The 23896-nt window shown below is 28.9% G+C and overlaps 2 protein-coding genes and 1 pseudogene across 2 annotated transcripts; 1 reads left to right on the top strand and 2 right to left on the bottom strand.

Annotated features, from left to right (window-relative positions):
* Positions 1 to 2549, top strand: part of LOC113549207 — a 2923-nt pseudogene extending 374 nt beyond the window's left edge.
* Positions 2550 to 3239: 690 nt separating this feature from the next.
* LOC113560382 (N6-adenosine-methyltransferase catalytic subunit-like) lies at positions 3240 to 6826 on the bottom strand. Its single transcript, XM_026966219.1, is given in 13 exon segments — positions 3240 to 3452; positions 3508 to 3686; positions 3773 to 3920; positions 3997 to 4141; positions 4234 to 4329; positions 4332 to 4393; positions 5065 to 5227; positions 5293 to 5419; positions 5651 to 5742; positions 5818 to 5981; positions 6041 to 6269; positions 6351 to 6530; positions 6638 to 6826. Coding segments are annotated over 12 exon segments (1650 nt in total). The 5' UTR covers positions 6478 to 6530; positions 6638 to 6826; the 3' UTR covers positions 3240 to 3334.
* A 5764-nt stretch (positions 6827 to 12590) lies between these two features.
* LOC113549197 lies at positions 12591 to 23473 on the bottom strand. Its single transcript, XM_026950392.2, is given in 22 exon segments — positions 12591 to 12886; positions 12965 to 13214; positions 13283 to 13423; positions 13502 to 13798; positions 13859 to 13965; positions 14031 to 14187; positions 14797 to 14893; positions 14974 to 15149; positions 15240 to 15468; positions 15532 to 15684; positions 19133 to 19313; positions 19375 to 19624; positions 19694 to 19834; positions 19909 to 20199; positions 20260 to 20366; positions 20432 to 20588; positions 21054 to 21150; positions 21220 to 21395; positions 21813 to 22041; positions 22104 to 22236; positions 23125 to 23216; positions 23442 to 23473. Coding segments are annotated over 21 exon segments (3576 nt in total). The 5' UTR covers positions 23147 to 23216; positions 23442 to 23473; the 3' UTR covers positions 12591 to 12701.
* Positions 23474 to 23896: the final 423 nt, after the last annotated feature.

Raw genomic sequence — 23896 nt, 5'->3', positions numbered from 1 at the left:
AATGAATCAAATCCCTTAAAATAAAAATTATAGCTCCGATGAAAAAAAAATCAACATTTATACTATTATATATACGTGCCGCGATCACTCTGCGGCTTTTATACTGTCCAAACTCCTGAATAAAATTCAAAAACATACTACAGTCGAGTTCAAGAAACATTATATTAGTCAGTGTTCAACGTGAAATTGGACGCAACTGAATATAGTGAATATACAATGCGTGCGAACCTGTGACACGTGTATTTATATTATTTTAAGAGTTCGGGATTAAAAAACCATAGAAATCATTTAAAATAATATTACATCGAAATGATTTAATTGGGATTTTAAATACAAATTTTTTCACCGAAATCATTACAGTTTCTAAATTTCCGCAATTTCAGATAATTTGTTTGTATTTTAGAACGTACGTTGACAGTTTAAAGAAAATTTTCTATTTATCTTGTGATTTATTATTCATCATATTATATAATACCCATATAAATTACAAGGCTCCAAAAAGGATTGCAGAACAAACCGTTTAGGAAAACAATATATGTGTGACACTCTCTGTAAACGTTATTATTGTCACTAAAATTCGTCGCGCTTTGTCGTTTCAGGAGAGGAATCCAAATGGCACACTTGGGCAAGTGCTCGTCTCTGCTGTCCACTGAAAAGTTGCCCACAGAGCTGTGAAAACGAACGCGAAGAACCGGTTGCGCGTCCGACCGGCAACGTTTACAGGTCAGTATTCGCGGTTAATTGGTGCCTAATGCCTTACTGACTTTATATGCATAGGTGCTAATAAACTACCATTGATATATATATATATATATAGTTATAGTGTAATATATTAAATAATCAATGGTACTTACAAATTACATATAATATATCCGTTGAACATACAGACACTCTGTGAAATTTAAATAAAATATATAGTTAATATAATTTATCGTGTTAAGCGTCAAATACTCAAATGGATTGGTACCTACATAAGTTTATGTCTACGAATTTCAGCTAATAGACGTGCAAAATGGGGCAAAGAAATATGCAATTTTAAAATAATTATGAAATATCAACATATATTACGTTAGCGAATTTCTTTTTCTAAAACTATTTATGATTACTAAACACTTATTATAGATATTATTTAGACATGTAGTCACTAAGATGAACGTAATTTATAAATTACAGTAAATACGCCAATCTCAATTACAGTGTTTTGAGTGTTTCATATATAGGTAGTGGGTACCTGGTACCTACTTGAATAACTATTTTGATGAATATGTAGGTACTCGTAGTATTCTTACAAAAATAAAATTAACAAACTTTTAGTACCGCCTCCACCAAAATAAAATAAAAACTTAATTTTAATTATTTATTGCAGTTTACACTTGTTGGAATGTCCAATTATTGTGAATTTAAGTAGGATTAGTTTTTCATTTCGAATAGGTAAACGGTAAACTAACTATTCAACGCATTAAACAATCAAATGGCTCATTTTTTAGTTTTCTCTGCTATTTTTTAACCGGGTGATAAATAACAATTCACAAACACTACGAAAAACGTAGTAGTAAAAGTTGAGAAACGTAAACGAATAATTATATAGTTATTTTGACAGATCGAGAATTCAGCCCATAAAACAATGATCTATACTTATAGAAACCAATTATCAATGTATTATTATACTTACCGACTTGGTAATGATACGACAACACGTTGTCTACAGGTCGGAGTGCGATTTGAAGATGAACACGTGCGGACAAAAAGTCGTGGCCGTTCCACCGCAACACTGTCCCACGACGGCCTTGTGCCACCAACAATGTGAAAAGACCAAAGAGTTTGTGTGCGGATCCGATAACAAGCTGTACAGGAACGAGTGCGAAATGAAACGCGAAAACTGCGGGTGAGTGTACACTTTGGGTTAGGCCGGGTAGGGATAGGTACGCCGTAGTCGCCTGTTCAAGGCATTATGATGCGACACCGTGCTGGTACTATATTCATTACGACCTGGTCGAACGGAGCCATTAGTTGACGGAACTTAATCCAAACATTTGGGCAGATTATAGGAAAACTAATCGATTGTATTTAGCTGAACGCCATGGAATTCGTTAGACTTCGACACCGCGCGTTAAAATATAAATCCCCGCAACGCCATACAAATCCAGTAATCCCGCGGAGTGCTGACTGTGTTTGTATTTCCGCAGGAAACACGTGTATGTGGTGCCCATGAAGAGGTGTCTGACCGGATTCCAGTTCAAAGGATGCCAGCGAGTGTGTCCGACCCTTTACGACCCGATCTGCGGCACCGATCTGAAGACTTACAGCAACGACTGTTTCTTGGAAATGGAGAACTGCCGGTCCCGGTCGCTGGTCAGCAAACAGTATCACGGAGTTTGCGGGCAGCCCACCGAAGAGCCCAAAAACTATTTGTACTGATCCTACATAATATTATTATTTATTATAGTATTAATAGTATTATAGTATTATACTATTATTCACGATGTCGTAAACATAAATTATTATTATTATTATTATTATTATTATTCGTAACGATTATAATATTATGTCGCGTTTTTTTTTTTTTTTTAACATAGGTACACAATTTATTATACCTACTATGTTTGTACTATAATTTAATATGATTTTTTTAACACTCGATGCGTTTAATAACATCAAAGATTCATCAATATAAAATGAAATTATATAATATTTTAAACATTAACCACCTCAAATGTGTTTAAAAATTAAGAATTGATTTCGATGACACAAGTCATTCTGTAATTCATTGTAACGCATTTTTCTCTCCTTAAGAAATTCTCATAACATCAAACGTCTTTTTATTTTTTATAGATTTAATGTAATACGTTATTATAGGTAATATTATTATTATATAATTGAGCGACATGACATGAAAATCAATCAAATCGAAACATATTACCTATTTACCTAATACTTAGGTTTTAGGGTATTGAATTTTAATTTTAAGATTATTTATTAATTAATAATTATATATTGTGCTGTCAAACAAAATATCTATTTAAGCATTGACCTGTAAAGTAGACAACATTACGTGTCTTACCCACCCCAAGAATATTAAGCTTAGAAAGTGCCAATACATATTGTATAAAAATTAAACATATTTATGTAATGAAATTTTATCTAAATATACTGGTCAAACGATTTTTAGATACTTATATTTGTCATAATTTAATATCATACCTGCTAAATTAATTCACAACAAATAAATCATAGTCAAATAAAACAACTGAAAACTGATATTTGTTTTATTACAAATTGTTACAACATTTAATGAATTTATACAACAGCAACAACAATAATAATATAATCTAACTCATGTATTCCTCTTTAATGTCGTCAAGCAATTTCCAGATGGGTATGCTTTTCTAAATTTTGTTATGAGATCTTGATCAGTTAGCCTTATACCTTCTACCTGGTTTCCAAGTGTTATCCTGTATCAAATATTTCATTACAATCGATAGCGATAATAGCAAAGTGTAAACTTACCAGTTGGGTTGAATATTATGAGATCGTCCAAATAACTCAATTTTCCTAGTAAAGGGTGACAATCGTTCTATAATACCATATATTTCATCTGGTTTGTGACTAGTGTCTCGGACTTCGGCAACTATCACATCGCAATCCAAACCACAGTTCAAACTGGATGGGTTGCCTTTCTTGCCCACCTAAAAATATACAAGTGTTTCATTTAATTCTCATCACTAGATCTAGGACAAACAACATTCTAGTTTATAAATATTAAATAACTCACCAAACAATGTTCTTTGCCGTGATTCAGCCAGTGACCTGTTCGGCCGGTCCTTATAATCCTTTGTAATTGGTTGGTTTTTACCCAAATTATTTCGTCTACTCGTTCATAACCCCATAATTTTAGACATTCTCTACCGAGCTCCATGGCTCTATAAACAATAGATGCTGTTACAATGATGATAATAATTCAATATAGTTAATGCAATTATCATGCTTTAAGCCTACCGTCCAGTGACCCATAAAAATATGAGTCCTTCATCCTGCAACTGTGGAATACCCAATCGCCGCATTTCATCATCAGATAATGTGCCATAAGGAAGTTCCATATGAATATCCCATGGTGGATCAGCCATAATAACGGCAAATTTTCCTGGATTACACAACATGTATGAAGATTAAAAATATTAAATAATAAATTAGACAAATAAGCCCTTAATAACTGAATATTGATTTATTGCTCACCTAAAAAAGTGAAATCCATATACCTCAAATCGCACTGAATCCACTGACATGGTAACAATTCAGACTTATCATTAATTAATTCTTTTTTGATGGAAAACTATTAAGAGCGTTTACTAAATTCACTTTACTAGTTACACCGTCAACTGCATAGTGAACATATCTAAAACAAGTAAATAGCTCAATTTTACAAAAAATAAAAATAATCTGAACTGAATGATAAACTCAAAAGTCAAAATCACCTTAATGCCCATTTTTATACACATTATGCTTAATATCGGAAAATACTAAAATGGAACAAAAATAATACTAAAAACATTAATCTGCTCAACTCAGGAAATAAATTATTTAAATGATAAAAACTTTTTTACAGTTTGGAGAAAACTCCACACGATTTCAAATAATAGGCCATCTGTGATAAGTCATCATAATATTCTCTTACATATACAATTATAAAACCAGTACCATACAATTTTACCAACATCCAATATAACTTATTAGTAAAACTAATTTATTAATACAAAGCCAAATCAAATTATCTATGCTTCATTCTTAGTTTTTGGATAACTACTCAAAGTACTGCAAAGTAACTAAGTATAAAACTAAAATATGTGCAACTAAATTTAAAATTAGTTTAAGTTATTTATAATGTATTATTCTCTAATAAGCTGTAGTGTCGTCTGACAAAAATATAAACACATGATTATAATTTGCCAACTTTGATGTCTAGAATATTTACTAACAAGTGTATTCATAATATGAAATAGCATGATTTATAGTTGTCTTCAAATTATTAATTATAAATATAACTAAATACAATATATTGATACTTACTTACAAGTATCCATGTGAAAACAAGTGTTTAGAAAAGAGCAATCACCTAAAGTTTCGTCGGTATGCATTTGGATAATTTTTTTGAAATGAAGCTTTTTACAAACATGCCCCTCCATGCAATCTGATCGAGTACCGTGTGGACAAAATTCCATAACATGCGTTCCTTTTTATAAAAAATATACATTATTATTGATTACCTATATGTGTTATAATAATACTTATATTTACCTCCTTTAGACCGAAACTTTTCACACAAAGATTTTTCTTTAACTGTTTGTTTGGTAAGCAGTTCCATTATTTCTTCACTAACTTTTTTTATTTCTTTTTCTCTAATCGAAGGCATTGAAATAAGAGACTAAACCAGCATATTATAAACAACATTTTGATTACATATAAGAATTGTACATACAATTTTATAAATTATATTAGGAACAAGCATAGTTTACCACTTCTTTCAAGAAATTAAAATAAAATTGCTTAAAGTTATATATTTAATTGCATCGATTTATTCGATTTAATTCCAGCCACTTTTTTTTTAAATTATCAAAGTGCATGGTAAACTAAATTTGCCTTACATTCTACTCACCATTATATCATCATCAGACTCATCAGACTTTTTATAATCAATTGACAACTTTGGTACTTTTGAATTTTTTAAACACTCATCAATTTCTTCATCTGAAAATTGTTTAAAATGTTTAAATTAATATTTATCTGTTATGATATTATATGCATAACAATAGTGTTAATTACATTCAAGCCGTTTGATTTTATCTTCTATCAACAAGCGAGATTTTTCAAGATGTAAGTTTGAATCAATCTCTGATGATAAACTATTAGTCATTGCAAGTAATTTTGCATGTTCGGCTGTTAATATTTTCAAACCTTGCTGGCCATCAATTGTAATATTTTTTAAACTAAATAAATAATAACATGAGACATTATAAAAGTTATCAATTATAACAAGAATAGGTACCTTATAAGATTTTGTGCAGCAAATTTGTACAGCAAATTAACAACAGATGAATGTGATATGTAGGTAGACTCTTTTTTTAAAAGATCAGTCACTAATTGATGAGATGTAATTGGAAGATTAACTGATAGATCAACAAGTATTTCAAGTAATACACGTTCACCGCCTACTTTGCTCCAATCAAAATCTGATTCATTTTCTGCATTACTCGTGCTTGGTGCTAAAGATTCCCCTATAACATATGTGATTATTTTAAAACACCAACATTGGACCACTAACATTGATGTATGAAGGTATTGTAAGTGCCACTTACTAGGAACAATTTTATCAGGCGTTTCATTTAGAATAACCTGCCGTTCGATTTTTCTCTTCTGAAGTTTTTCTCGCAGCGAATTTCGTTTACTCTTCACAGCTTGAATTTCTTGCCAGGCATCCGACATGATTGAATCATTTAAATCGTAATCACAACCAAAATTATTGAATCAACTACAGTCTATCGCAAGGGAAAAATTAATTTGTATTAATATATTATATCATATTACTAATTTGTAAATATAAATAAAAAACATAGGTACATTATCATAATATTACTGTACACACCGTATAAAAGAGTACATTTAGTTGTAGTAAACAATTTTTATTTTAAATCGAGTATTTTTATTTTTCATTATTTATTCAGTTTTAACGACAAAGAAACATTAACAGATCATGTTTTAAAATAATAGTCGGATTTATATAATAATTAATAGTAAAATACTCAAGTACTAAAGTGAATAAAATAAACGTTGAATTTTGAATTCTTCTCAAAATATTATTTTGTGATTACATCAAAAAAGTAAACAACAAATTCCTCACTAAAGTACAGAACCCGACTTGGTCGGATCTTCCCAGTGATAAGCGGATAAAGATTCAGATGATAAGCGTAATCAAGGAAATGTATACCAATTTCCAAGTATTCCAACCCCGGAATAAATAGATTTATTGTCTATTTATCTGTGTTCCAACTTTTCTTCAAACGTTTTTGTATTTATTTCAGTTACAAATTACAATCAGCGATTAAATGTCTGGACCATTGTACTTAATATTGTAGTACTATAAAATGGAAGTTACAATTTTGAATTATTTGTATTCATTATTATATCGTATCAACTATTTGATTATTAAAAATTAATTTTCATAATTTATATACATTGTCGTCGGTGTTGTATTTTTTATTAATTAATAGTGTTTCGCACAATTGGTCTGTGCTCACGATTATAGTACTGTTATAGTTACCTACAGACTATATTAATAAATATGATATTTTAACCATTTTTTGAAACATATTATATAATACACGTATACACGTATAGCTCTTAAAGTGTTTAAACTGCAACTCGATGCTCAAAACAGTCATAACTCTACATGCACCCTGCACGAGTCTCTGCTGAAATATTAACGATTATATCAGTTGTTATAATTCTGAAACGATTGATTTAAATGCTCGACTATACGAAAAAAAAAACAATTTTTAACTTCATTAATTTTATAATAATGAAAAAAATATCATTGAGAGTGTAGGTATAAATAAATTAAGAAATTGGCCTTTAAAAAAAAAAAAACATGTCACTGACAGTCTGACACAATAGCTCACACGGCATTGTATCATTTTATATTAAAAACAATGAAACAAATTAAAAAAATATATATATTTCATTGAAAATATGGCTGAATAAGTAACACAATTTTGATGATAATAAATAGAATAACGAAACGTATTGATAAAATAAAAATGTAGTTTTTACAAAATGAAAAACTAATATGATTTTAAAAAGGGTAAAAAAAAGTGCATTGGATAGACAACGCAATAAACGAGGTAGAAATATACAAGAAAATAATAATAATAATAATAATACATAAAAAATTGTGAAAATATGCAATATATATATGTATAGTAACCGTACGGGCCAGTAGGCCACTGCCCATTGGTCACCTCTTTGCAACATTGTCGCGGACGATAGTGTCACCGACACGTTTGCTAGGGCACGCTGCGCCACGACCATTACGGGATGGTTGACGGCCGTTATAACACTTGTTATAAAATGTTAAACATTGAAAATGTGTTAAAACAGAACAAACTCTGGCAGCAAACTGTTTAACTTGCAGTGACCAGGCAAACACTGTGTCATTTCAACACACTTATATAGACGGTACAGTACCTTCACGGACTACAGATTTCATTTTGCGCTCTAAAACACTATAACGAAATACATTTTTTAGAGGAAATAAAAATGATAATGTCTCCTAATGACAATTGCCATTCCAGGTGCGAGCAAATATTATATTTTTAAGTATGACCCACTCCGGCATATGGTACAGTGGACTATTAAGTATAAATATTCAATAGATATTGGTTTTTTAGTCAATGGGTTTTTTGTGTACGTAAACCTTGTTAATGTGAAACTTATTTTTTATATATTAACAGTCAATGGTGTACATTGTACACTTTACACTGTCAAGACATCTTAACAATCGTCGGCATTCCAGATGCGAGCGAAAATTATTTCTTAATAATGTAGACGGTTGATATAATATTGATAACTCGTATATACCTAAACAAACACCAATTGAAATAATTACTCGTCTAATGATTCCATCCTTCGGGAGGAACTCCTTCCAGTATACGTCCGACACTAATACACTATGTAATGTTCGACCGGCGCGTCGACAAAAGCGAGTGCCTAGATACCTACTTGTCAGGGGCGTACTTACTTAGAAATGTCTTATGGGGGAGGCAGTGGGGCACAAACAAAAGTTCAAATTTCCGTACATGTGGCGTAGAGTTGTAAAATATCTCATATTATAATAAAAATACTTATAAAATACGGTGAATGAGGGGGGCACGAGCCCCATATGGGCCCCTCCCTTAAACACGCCCCTGATACTTGTGTTATATAGAGACTAAAGTTTTCTGAATCCATATTTTTATCTCATACTATCTGTAATGTGTAAGTACGTACACTCGTCATCACCGCGGTGGTGCGATGTGCCGTCTACGTCAAATCATCATATGACAATAGTAATATTAGAATCGTATCATTTCCGTGTAGAGGTAAGTACATAATGATGAGTACTATCATTGATTATAAATACATTATATAGTATTTATAATCAATGGTACTATATATCATATACGCACGCGCATCGTTTATTTATATTGTTCGCGAAACCTTCGTCGACCGGACCCGAACGGTGTGGCGGCGTATACCTCCCAAACGACGCGTATAACAGCAATACACGCACTCGAGATAATTCAGAACGACACGAAGGCGTCGTGTGAAACGGAGACGAGCGGTGTACGGACATCGTGCCGTCGTCGGAGCGGAAAACGTGGCGAGAATACGCACGTGCAGTGACCGGGATGGGCCGAATAGTGTATTATTGGCTGCGCGCGCGGGTCGAACGTCGAGACGACTCGATGTTTGTGTACCCCAATCGTGTGTGCGGAGACGCAGATCCGTGACCGCCGAGAGAAACCTGCAAAACACCATAATATAATATTGTATGTTGTTATCACGACGGGTCACCGAAAATACCATACGGCGCGGCTATTGGCATACGCGAACGCCGAGCAACGACGCGGTCCGGATATGGTGACGGATGCGATGGTTGACGTGCGGAAACCGTACGGGGTGAATTGCACGGAACAGAATAAATGTCGACAGTGGCCGATCCGACGGTTTTCCGGGCACGGTGCAGGTGCGCCGCAGACATCCGCGCGACGACCGGAAGATGCGGACATGACGCAGACGACGACGGGACGACATTATAATATTATCATACGACATGTACAGAGTATCACGATGATCTGTGCGGCGGACACTACCTCTTTTACGCGTTTGCATTTTGGCGGCCATCAATACCGCGCAGCACTTTTTCACTACACTTTTCACTGGTATAATGCATATTCGTCGTCACCGTCATCGCGCACAGATTAAACGCGTATACGCTATTCTCCCCCCCCCCAACCGTTCATACTATAGTAAAAATAATAGATTTAAGGGATTTGGGCCTATTTATTTTTTCAATGCATATAATAATATTATATTGATATTAAATATTTAAAATACATTTTTATAACGAAATAATACAATAAATCGGTGTAATTTATGCGTTTGTTCAAGCTGCGCCGTGCTGTTCGGTCGTTCTGCGCGATTGCTCGGTAACGTATAATATATAACATGATGAAGCGTACGTTTGGACGTTCTTGGTGTTTGTTTCATCAACGAAATTTTTGATTTTTAAAAATTACCTAAGGGCTAAGATTTATAGTTTTTTCATCTAATATGGGTTTAGTAGATCTATATAGTTTCACACGACACGCGCAGAGCCCAGCGAATATACGTATATTTCATGTGTGACAGTTTTAATTTGTCTGTGAAGAACGAAGATCTAAGATAATAATATAAGTTCAAAACATCTGCGAGTATAATATATGTATATTATACTCGAAATCAAGTACGAAAACTAAATGGTAAAAACGGTTTCGCAAACGAGTGTAGTGAAAGCGAATATTATATAATTATTATTATATTCCGCTTGGGTCGGACGAACGGTAATGAAACAGATATAATATAATATTATTATTATTATAATATAAAATACTGTTATACATTTTGAATTTAAACGTAATATTGTACAACCAATCATGCATGGAAAAGTTTAGTTTTATATTCTATTGTACATATTTTTATTTCAAGTCGATAATATGACATCAATAATAATTTCGGACACCTCGAAAAGACTTTCGACTATTATGAAGACGACAGTCGCAGCGATTCATGGTGATATCCGGTTCGATCGTATATGAACATCATAAACATATAATAGATATAATATCCGCGAACGACGGACATCGATTACCTATAGGTACCCGCAAAGCCTTGAGGCATTTTCAACAGTCGTCTTAGGAGTTAGGGTGGCTTGTCTGAGCTGCAGTCCTGCAAGCGACTTCGTTATAACATTCATAACTCATGATATTATTCACAAGTTTACGCGTCACCGCCGATTTTCCAAGTCACTGGTCTTTGCTACATTCTGATTATTAACCTCCGTATAGTGCGACAAGAAGCATAGTCTCTCTTGCGTGCAAATCCGGAAGTTCCCGAAATCCCTGGCCCATCACCTAACAGAGAGTGGGCAACAGTACCCTACTACGAACGGTAATCACTCGTATAGTGGTTTATGATTGTTAGTGGATTCTAAATAAAAAAATTATTTGCAAAAATATCGTTAAATCAATAATAATTAAATATAAAAACAGAATGAATGTTTACCTATTATTTTTGTAAACATGAAATTTACCACATGAACAGCGGCATGGTCAAAAATTCAGAAGGAAAAAACGTCAGGAAGGATATCTTATAGAATTCGTTTGAGTTGGTATTTGAACTGTATAACAATGAGGAATGGTGGTATAAAAGCAGTCAAACGCTTGTAAAAAGAAGCCGCATATAATCATTATTAGGAAATACAATGAACTTTCAACTTGGTTACTGAAGACTATTACTTAGGTAGTCGAATAGAACATATTTTTTAAATGTAGAATTCTACAACTGGATCGATTTAAGTTTCTAAGGATGTTTAACAGTTTATTTTAGTTATATGAGACATGATTGGTAATATTTACTATTTAGACATTTAATGATTCAAAATTTAAAAATAAAGTAGATACTTGAAAATATAAAAATTAAAATAAATACCTATTTCGTAATCACTCAAATCGGCAAGCTATCGAATTTTGAAGTTAGTAGACTGGTAGACACATTAAAGTAATGATGTTTGTAGTTTGTACCCAAACTACAGTTAACCATTAATGTTCTGTGTGCATAATATGTGTACTAAGTTTTTTGATTTGATACTTTAAAAGGTTAATCTTAGGATTATAGATTATGTATAAGTATTGTATAAAGGACCTTTCTATAAGTACCTATATTCTATACAATCCCTGACTTTTTTGCAAATAGTTACACTAAACCATCATTATTTTAAATTGTAATACTATATGGTGTACAAGTACTTTTGCTCAAAATAAATTCTAAAATGTATAAAAAATTAATTTTTACTTTGGGTTTCAATTTTTTCACATGCCATTGAAATTTAATCATCGTATCATCATTGGCACACGTGCAGTAGGTTTGCCACCCCCGGCTATATAGTTTATATAATACATTAAGTTCATATAATTCCTATTCGCTTATAAGTAATGTGGCTCAAGTTGCACAATTAATTGGACCACTTCATATGCAATATATTCATACATATAATACATAATGTATTACATATATAACAAACCTTAGTACCTATTTTTTAAATAAACAAAATGTATTTCTAGATTATGAATCAAATATATATATTATATAGTTGATTTAGGGATCAGAATATTGTGCTGAAAACATGGTATGTTCAATAACATAATCATATATTTTATGCGAATGATCTAATATAGAATATTTATTTTATTTAAAAGTGAATGGTCAAATTAAAATTTTAAAAGTGTGAATACAATTACAAAAAATAAAAATTGATAAAACTAGTAAAAATAGTAAAAATGTTATAACCTTTTTATCATTAGGTATATACAGTTACAATATATGTATATAAATAAACAATGATGTCATTTATGCTAATGAATTCTAAACTGAGGTAGCCTATCTACCTCTACTCCACCAATGATTTGATAAAAATTTTTTGTCAATGCTTCTATGGTCCAGGTATTGGTGTTAGGGTTGTAAATTTCTACAGAATGTAAATAAGTAGATCCACGTTTTCCACCAATAACATACAATAAACCATTTAATGCAAACACTCCTATATAAACAATTTAATTTTTGATTAGTTGGCCATCTCTACAAATATTGTTTTCAGAGAAGTAATTATTATAGTCACCAGGATTGAATCGGCACAAGTGCATATCAGCAATAAATGACCAAACTCCAGTACTTGGTCTATAAGCCTCAACACTTTTAAGATGCCCTGATCCATTATTACCACCAACAACATACATAACACCATCTAAGACTCCAATACTAGTACCAAAGCGACCTACTGACATTTCTGCAACTGATGTCCAAGTATCAAGATTTGGATCATAACATTCAACAGATTTTAAAATTTCTGATCCGCTATAACCTCCTACCTACACAATTAAATTAAATGTATTATAAATTTAAAATTAATATACAATTAATAAAAATATTTATTTACTGCATATATTAAATTATCGAGTACACCAACACTAAAAGTACTTCTCTTGGTAGACATATTAGATATCATTCGCCATTTTTTAAAACTAACATCAAAAACCTCTGCACTATTTAGACTACCAATACCATTAGATCCACCGACCTATATACCAATTAATATAATAGATAATTTTATTTATAAATTATAATAAGAAATAAGTAATATAAAGCAAATACTTACAGCATATATACAATTATTTAAAACACCAACTCCTAAATTATATCGACAAACTAACATGTCAGCCATTGGCATCCAACAGGGTGAATATGAAAATAAATCAAGCACTTCAACAGATCGAGAATCAGACATATAAAAACTACCCAAAGAAAACACAAATTGACTTGTTACTATTGCCAGACCAGTTGGCCTATGGCATTCACCCACTCCAACCGCAGTCTGCCATAAGTTAGTTGTAGGGTCATACCAGTTTGCATTACACTTCATTGTTCTTTGAGATAAACTCAACATAAGAATAACCTGATGGGAGTAATTGGATAAAATAATTGCAAAGATAAAATAATAAAAACAAAATCATACTTTATATCCAGACAGTCTAGGTGTACTACGAATTGAATGTGGAATAATAATAACTTCTTGTGTCTTAAGTTTATGAAAATTTAAAGCTTCATTTACATAATCTTTACCTAAAAATATTACAATTAAATTATGAGATTAAATTTAAAACAAGGAATATTTGTAAAATACATACATTCAGGACTATTTTTAAGAAGAGGTTCTTCAACAACTTCTTTTTTTATGTATTCTAAGGATATTAGAGGCAAACGCACATGTTCAATTAATCTAGGTAAGCTATCATACCTACAACCTAATTCGTGTTTTACCCAATTAATAACACATTCAAATACCTACAACAAATAAATATAACCAAATTAAAATATAACAAAAACAAATTATATAAGATTATTTAGTGGTTGAAACTTTGTTTATTTAGATTCATATATATTTATTATATACCAATCAAAAAATACGGTAAAAAGAATATTGAATGATTACTAAATTGTATTATTGGCTTTAAATTGATAATATACTATTGTTAGTAAACTTAAAATAAAAATTTTAAGTTTTCAGTTTTTTATGAGATAAATAAACATTACACATACAACATACATGTTATGAAGTTGATAGAGGGTTATTTAATACTTATAAATTAAAATAATCCTTCATGGCTAAGTCAAGTTTTTTACAACCATATTATTTATATACCTACTTAACTGTCAATAACTTATTTATTATTCAGATATAAAAATAATTATTTGGGTTTATCAATAATATAGACACGAGACAACCATATTTTAATTTATTTGTGAACATGTTATTCAAATGTACACTCTTTTAAAGACACTAGGGTTATAATGATTAATGATTATATATTATACATTTTATATGTAAGTAAATAAATCTTCAGTCCAACACAATAAAATAGTACATAAACTTATGAAAATTAGTTAACTTACTTTTTCTTCAAATGCAACATTAAGATCATTACTCGAAATTAGATAAATTAGTTCTTCAGAAGATAAAGATAAAAACTCATCATATTTAACCACTTCTCTAAAAATAATTATCGTAATTCATTATACATTCATATACTTTAATGACATAATTAGAAAATTAAATAAAATATATCTTACAAAAACTGTTTTTTTATATATGCTTCACAACTTGACAACAATTCCATACAGTCATGTAACTCAGCAAATGCTCTGATACTGAGACAATTTGAAGGATTCAGTTGTTTTATTAAGAATTCAACACATACATCTCTTACAAATTCTAACTGTAAGAGATTTGAAGCTGGTAACAAATCCTTGAGAAATTAACAAAAATGCATTTAGCTAAGTAACTAATTGGAACAAATAAACATATTATAGGTAACAAATACAATTTTTATTTATACCTGGACATTTTTTTTGCTTATCATGATTTCACCCGTATAAATATAATCCAATAACAGTTGTAAAGCAGTGGAATCCAGATATTTTATATTGACAATATCTTTATTGCTTTCATTAAAACATGTAAACATTGCCTGAAAATATGGACTTACAGATACTAAAACAAGTTTATGTGCACATAATACGGTACCATCGTCTGTTTGTAATTTTATATCACATAAAATTTCATTTCTAAAACAAAAATTTGCCATGAATATTTATTCTACTAGCATTTAAGAGGGCCTCCCAACATACTTGCGTAATAATTGTAGGACTTCAAACATTTTGATGGTGTGAGAGCAATTTCTATAACTTTTTGATTCATTTATGTCAGGTTTCATAAATTGATTTTGATCAGTACTACATGATGAATTTTGTATGGCATTCATCTTTTATAAGGACACACACCTTTTAAAATAAGTAGATTTTTTATATTTATTGATTGTGTAATTATTAAATTAAATTCTGCAAGGGGTAAGGACCAATAAAATGAATACCATACTTACATAATAAGCTGTTTAGGAATAGTGTATGTATGGAATTCAGTGCTGAATTTACTAGAAATGCATCATACTGGGTTGTACAGGATTTAGTGTTCCACAACTCACAAGGGTTTTTAACTTATTAATATTTTTATTTCATTTTTCAATTATTACTATTATCGGGTTAAAATTGGACACAACACAAAAAAATAAGTGTAAGTCTGATAGAAATATCATACTTAGCAAGTCTCTTTTTTCATCATAATAATATTATGAAGAACTTCCTTTATAATTTAAATAAGAACTTATATTTAACTTGGTTTTTAAGTTAATTTGTTATTGATCGAAGTTTAGAAAAATGTAAAACTATTATAGTATTATAATAAGATCATATTTCTTAAATCTTATATTTTAACTTATAAGTATAAACTGTTTTTAAAATATTAAAATATACAATTATTATATTATTATCATCATCATTTTGTATAAATAATTTGTCAATTTTCAAGGAATTTTTATTGTATTAGATGATGTACGTTACATCACTTTTATAATAATATTTAGAGATGATGATATTAATGATATTATAATAAATAAAATATAAGTAGTGTAATTTCAATATAAACGTATTTTCTTACCTACCTATTTGTAGTTTACTTCAAATTAATAATATCAGGACACGAAGTAATGGCTTACAAATGGATTTGATTAGAAATATTATTATAACATATTATATTTCTATAATAAAATTAAATTTTAAAAACTATTTATTCAATAAAATTCAAAACACAATTTATTTAAATACTGAATGATAGGTAGGTACATACCCACAGTACATTGAATGTTGATACACAATATTGTCTTGCGCGCGGAGTGTAATGTGTATCACTACTTAGAAAAGAAATGTAGTGATGAATTATTGGAAAATTTGCAGACCATATACACATAAATAGAATAGAGTATATATTATAGAGTATAGACTAATGAAGAAATTAAAAATAGTAAATACACGGTCAATGGTTATGAATATTTTGTTGTTATAAATGCCAAATGACTATTTATACCTACCTATAATAGGCTACCTTATAATATATATATATATTAAACAAATCTGAGACGAAAATAATTTACTTAGTATGTTTACAATTACAAAACAACACTATATAGTTAATTAGTTAATATCAGCAAGATAACCCGAATTAGCTTCTTAATTCTAGGGCACAAAATTTAAAATTTAGAGGTTTAGACTCATTCTGGCTAGTGGCTACTGCATAATTATTAGTTGGTTACAAGTATCCTAGTTACCTAGTCAGGGGCATGTCTAAATTATTATTTTTTTTTTTTTGGGGGGGGGAAGAGTTAAATATTTTTACTTACACGTATTTTAAATGTACCTATTTATTTCACTTGGTAATAAAATATTAAGTAATATTATTATCATTATTTTATTTACTGAGGTCATTGCTTCTTAGTAGTTTCATAGTAGAATTCTGTGAATTGACGATTCCGAGCAAATAAGACGTGTAGATCGGATATTTCTTCTGATTCTGAGGATAGTTAGGATAGTTTATTTATTATTTATATAATTTATATAATATATTAAAAATTAATAAATTATATTATTTTTATGTTGACATCATGGGCGCAACTAGAGTTCTATTTCTGGGTAGGCTAAAATGATATCAGCAACCCGTGGGGGCTTTGCCCCTACATCACTAGTATTGATTATTGACACTAACATAAAAAATTGGGTGAGCTGAGCCCACCCCCCTAGTTGTGCTTATAGTTGACATGTAGTTACGGTTGATGTTGAACTAATTTTTTTTGTATGTCCGACGACTGTATAATCTACCGTGTAATAGAACAGATGAGGATATACTGTCAACGGCCAACGGGCCAAATTTTTATTGGCGGGACTTAAATTTTCGTTTTTTCGTTATTGCTATTGGATAAAGTAATTTATTTCGCTGTTAAAAATATTGTAGATAAGTAATTCATTTTTGCCGAAAAAATCGTTTATAAAAACATTGTGCGTACTGCGTATTAAATATAATAATATACGCATGTACCTAAAAGTTTAATGTGCTCAACGAATAATAATTTGAATTAACAAAATAATAATGTCCGTCTATAAAAAAAAAATATACTTGTATATTTTTTAGTTATTTTCGTTTCAGAATTAAATACTTATTATTGATTAGAAACTTTATATACAATTTTCACGCCTTAGCTATAAAATATTTTATAAAACTTTCAACTGTGGAACATTACAATTTTTAGTGATTTTTGTCAACATTTTAACTTAAAATAGGTACTTATAAAAATAATTATACTACGATAAACATGTTACTGCGTTCAGTCTTCTGAGTCTTCAGCTGAATCGTTGCTTTTGTCAAACACTAATACATGAGCACTGAGCACTTGACCGATTGGAGTTCGGTAAAAGTACCCTCCCCAGTCTCAGTGTCTACGATCTACCTATTAGTTATTGCGTGAGTAAATAAAAATTAAAAATTATGTATATAAAAAAAAAAAATAATAGTCTAAAATTATATAGTATTTTAAAATTTTTTTCATAAATTGTCATGTTGTTCACTATTTTAGTCTATACATGGTTCTGACTGAGTAGGTATACTGTGTTACTGTATAGCAATGGTTATAAGTTTTTAATTTCTTATGAATACTGTAATTATGTAATTATTAATCAATAACAAATTAATAATCAAAATTTATAATAGACTTTGAGTGAATTAAAATATATAGTATTATTATTCAAAAACCTATTTTGTTGTGGAATGTACACAAGGATAAGATTGTCATTAGAATTTTCATTTTGAGCACTTACCTACTGAATATATCAATGTTTAAGGATGTAAATTGACAATTTAATTTTTTATAGATGGATTCTATGATATACAATTCTGAGAAAATAGATTAAACCTCTATATTTTTAAGAATTAGTATGTAGTGGAGGTGTCTAATTTATATTTAAAAAAATACTACTTATAGTATTAAACGTAAGTAGACAAAACACCTTAGTAAAACAAAAATACATAATTATTATGGAACATAATTTTAACTTAACAAAATAAATTTTATTTTATTTTATCAATTGGAAAGGTTATAGGAATTAAAAATTAAATATTCAGGTTACATGGGTTAAAATATAATATTATAGCATTGTAGTATTTTATTTGATTTAAATACAAATAGTAATTTTAAATTGTATAAAAATATTTTAATCAAACAACCAGAAAATCTCAATAAATGTTTTGCTTAAATTTACATGAATATGTATTTATTGTTTTATTACAATGTAACATATATATACCAAGAATGAGACCATAATGTATAATATACATTGTATATGCTACTTAGTACTAAAAAGTGGTTGTCTATTAATAACAATTCCGTCAATAATTTCACCAACACCTTTTGATAATGTTTCAATGGACCATGTATTGATTTTTGGGTTGTATATTTCTAAAGAATCCAAATAAGCAAATTCGTGACTTCCACCCAAAACATACAATAAACCATTTAATGTAAATACACCTATATTAAAAATATAATCTAAACTGAATATTTTATAAAAAAAAATAATATCTATTGTTACCAGGATTGAATCGATGTGAGTGCATATCAGCAATAAAAGACCAAACACCAGTACTTGGTTGGTAAGTCTCAATACTTTTTTGATACTTTTGTCCATTATGACCACCAACAACATACATTTTACCATTTAAGACTCCTACCCCAGGACCAAAGCGACGTATAGACATTTCAGGAATTGTTGTCCATGTGTCAATACTGGGATCATAACATTCAACAGATTTCAAAGCCGATGAACCATCATAACCACCTATCTACACAATTTAAATAGTACCTATATAATATAATATAACAAATTTAAAATTAAATAAATAATTATTAACCGCATATAAAAGATTATTGAGTACTTCAATACCCATGTCACTTCTCATAGTAGACATACTAGATATCATTTGCCATTCTTGAATATTGACATCAAAAACTTCTGCACTATTTAAAATATTGAGTTCATCAGATCCACCAACCTAACAATACAATACATAAATATTTATTTATAGACTATAATAATAAAAATAAGTAATAGATAGATAATATTTACAGCATATAAACAATTGTCAATTACGCCAACACCTAAAGATTCTCGACTAACTAACATGTCTACCATTGATACCCAACAGTATAAGTTTGAAGATAAATCGAGCATTTCAACAGATTTTGATCCACATTCATCACCCAACACAATCAAAAATTGTTCTTTTAATAAGGCAAGAGCACACGGAGAATACCTTTTATTAATTTTAAGTGGAACTTGCCATTCTTTGGTTACTGGGTCATACCAGTTTATGCAATACTTTTTCATCGTTGATGAAAAACATAACACTAAAACAACCTGATAAAATTAAACGGATAAAGAAATTGCAAAGATAAAATATTGGAAACAGAATCATACTTTATGTCCAAACAGTCTAGGTGTACTACGAATTGTTTGTGGAATAGTAATAACCTGTTGTGTCTTAAGTTTATGAAAATTTAAAGCTTCATTTACATAATCTTTACCTAAAAATATTAAAATTAAATTATGAGATTAAATTTAAAACAAGGAATATTTGTAAAATACATACATTCAGGGCTATTTTTAAGAAGAGGTTCCTCAACAACTTTTTTTTTTATGTATTCTAAGGATATTAGAGGCAAACGCACATGTTCAATTAATCTAGGTAAGCTATCATACCTACAACCTAATTTGTGTTTTACCCAATTAATAACACATTCAAATACCTAAAAAATATAAATTAAATTAAAATATAACAAAAAGTAGTTTTATACGATCTATGACTCAAATTTTCTTTTGCCTAGATTCACATAATTATTTATTATACTATTTATCATCAATATTGTATAGTTTAGCTTAAAATTCAAAACAAGTTTTGAAAGACAAAAAATTAAAATCAATATTATTATTTATTAAAAATTCTCTTCTATAAAAGATCAGAACCATGTACAAGATCGTAGTAATGAAGCCTAATGTTATACGATTGTTCATTTCTATATCAAATTTAACCCATCTATTAAAAACTATTAGTTTATTACAAAAATAATTATTATCAACTTGTTTATGTATATATATAATTTATTTAGTGTGAAATGTGTTTAAAAAAAAATTTAAAAACTAAAGGTTTAAATTACATATTTATAAATAAGTAAATGATTTTATATCAACAATATTAGTTTTAGATATATTACTTTTTCTTCAAATGGAATAATAAGATTATGACAAGAAATTAACTTAATCACTTCTTCAGATGATAAAGATAGAAACTCATCATATTTAACCACTTCTCTGCAAATAATAATTATAATTTATACAATTTACTGACATAATTAGAAAATTAAATTAAATATATCCTACAAAAAATGTTGTTTAGTATAATCTATAGAACTTGACAATAATTCCACACAGTTGTTTAAATCAGCAAGTGATCTGATACCAAGGCAATTCATAGGATTTAGTTGTTTTTGTAAAATTTTGACACTTGCATCTTTTACAAACTCTAACTGTAAGAGATTTGAAGCTGGTAACAAAACCTTGAGAAATTAACAAAAATGTAATTAAATAATTTTAACAGAAATAGGTGCAGTAATTTATCAAAATTCTATAAGACATGAGAATATTTTTTTATTTCCCTATTATTGGAATTTACATAATTTATTAAATATTTTTAAAAATTTAAGAAAAAAGTGTTAAAATATGTAAAGACAAACTAGTAAATCAAACTTTATTTATATTGAAATTGTTAAAATTTAAAACTAATTTTTACTTAGTATCTTTTAATCAACTTAAGTAATATTAATGGATAATATTATTTGTCATTTCATCCCTGATAATTATACTTTAATATAAAATAATAACGGAAAAATTCTATATTATGCAGATATATTACTACATTTGTGTAATTGCCAATTGATGTTCAAGTTAATAATAAATCAAATATTTATGTATACCTGTACATTTTGTTCAGTGATTTTGATTTCTCCAGTATAAATATAATCTACCAAAAGTTGTAGAACTGTGAAATCTAACTCTTTTACATTGACAATACATTTACTGCTTTCATCTAAGCTAGTAAAAATTGAATGGAAATATGGACTTGCAGAAACTAAAATAATTTTATGCCCAACTACTACTTTACCATCACTTGCTTGTAATTTTATTTCACATAAAACACCATTTCTAAAACAAAAATGTATTACAAATCTTTATTTTGTTAGCAATAAACATTTCTCACGACATACTTGTGTAAAGATTGAAGGACTTCAAATAATTTAATCAAGTGAGATTTATTTTTATAGTTTGTTGGATCACATCCATTGGATTTTGTAACTAGCATTTCATTGTGTTCACACGATAAACTCTGTGCATCCATCTCTTTTATGAAAATATTATAAAAATGGTGTATTCTTTTTACATATTTATTGTGTGAATACTAAATGTAAGTTTAAAGACCAGAATAATATTTCCTATAAATATAAAACTGCTAAGAAATGAGTAACTTTGAATAAACAATGAGTAATTGATAATTTACTTGCATTGTTAATTATTAAAAGCAAACAGAATGTAATGCATACATTTATGGTACTTATTAATTTATTGTTACAACTTATAAATTCTTGAATATAAGCTTGGGTACCATCGAATTGATTATCAACAATTAAAAAAATACAAATTTGAAATAAAAGTTGCACACAAATCATAAATTAAGTTATTTTAGTAAAAATATTCATTCTATATAAAACATGGTACTTTAGTACTATGTTTCTAATATTTCTATTCGTATTTCATTTTAATATTTTTTTGCGATTAACATAATTTTTATTAGTACCTACTTGATTGCTTTAAGTCAATCTCTTGACTATTATAAGAATTGGGCAAGAATGTTGTGACTCTTATCAATTGTTTAAAACTTTTAGCTATTTATGCAATTTATACATTAACACCAAACATTGGTCAAAAATTTACCTATAATAAATAACAAAATTTTTTGGATAATAATAGGTATTACAATAACATTATTGTTTAGATAGATGATTGTTGCATATTATTATGTAATGTAAATAAAGTACACACTAGGTAAAACTGAATTCAATCTACATGTATTATCATATAGATTTAATGTAGGTAGGTAGTTTACTTTAAATTAGTGATATTAATAGGTCCAATTGATGTAGGTAAGTACCTAAAATGTTAAAAATTAAGACTTACCCATTCATTCAATGTAATTCAATAATTCAGAACACAATTTTAATAATAAAATACCTTTATGCCACTGAATATTCATGAACAATGACTAATAAGGACAGTTCTTCGAGCACAGGTTTGATTGATGTATTGATTTGCAGACCGTATACCTGGGTATGTAGAGTGCACAAAATAATATTATAATATTATGTTACACTATATTGAGAAAAAAATTAAAAATATTTAGTAGGTACACTTTTATAGGTGATTTGTTGATATTTATGTTGTATAATTTCAAATTGTATAGATAATTAATTATATTAAGAACATTAGAGACTAAAATATTTTACTGTGGTCTTTGAATAAACATTACAGACATTAGACTGGACAATTACCAAAATAAGATGTAGCAGTACAGACTACAGACATGAACCTTGCATACTAATATAGGTACTAGGTATGTCACTATAATAAAAACATAACAGTAAAAGTAAACAGAAAACAGTTAAATATAACAAATAGGTACAATTAAAAACAACTTAATAATATGATCAAATCGATCAATGTTTATTCCATAATGAAACCTATTCTGTGATAAAAGATAAAACAACAGATTTAAATTATAAACTACCTACATAAATAATAAATCTTATAATAACTTGTGTTTTTTATATCTATGAATCAAAAATCAAAATATTGAATATTTAAAATGATAAACCAGTAGGTATTAAACAAATCTTCTTATTGACTACTATTTAAAATATAAAAATAGACTATAAACAACTTTTATCGCATAAAAATAAATATTTGATATTCTTGAAAAAATATTTAACTGTATAATTAAACGAAA

This window comes from Rhopalosiphum maidis, chromosome 1 (assembly GCF_003676215.2).
Source record: "Rhopalosiphum maidis isolate BTI-1 chromosome 1, ASM367621v3, whole genome shotgun sequence".
Lineage (NCBI taxonomy): Eukaryota > Metazoa > Arthropoda > Insecta > Hemiptera > Aphididae > Rhopalosiphum > Rhopalosiphum maidis.
The sequence above is the reverse complement of the archived record's forward strand: the minus strand, read 5'-3'. Positions and strand labels throughout refer to the sequence as shown.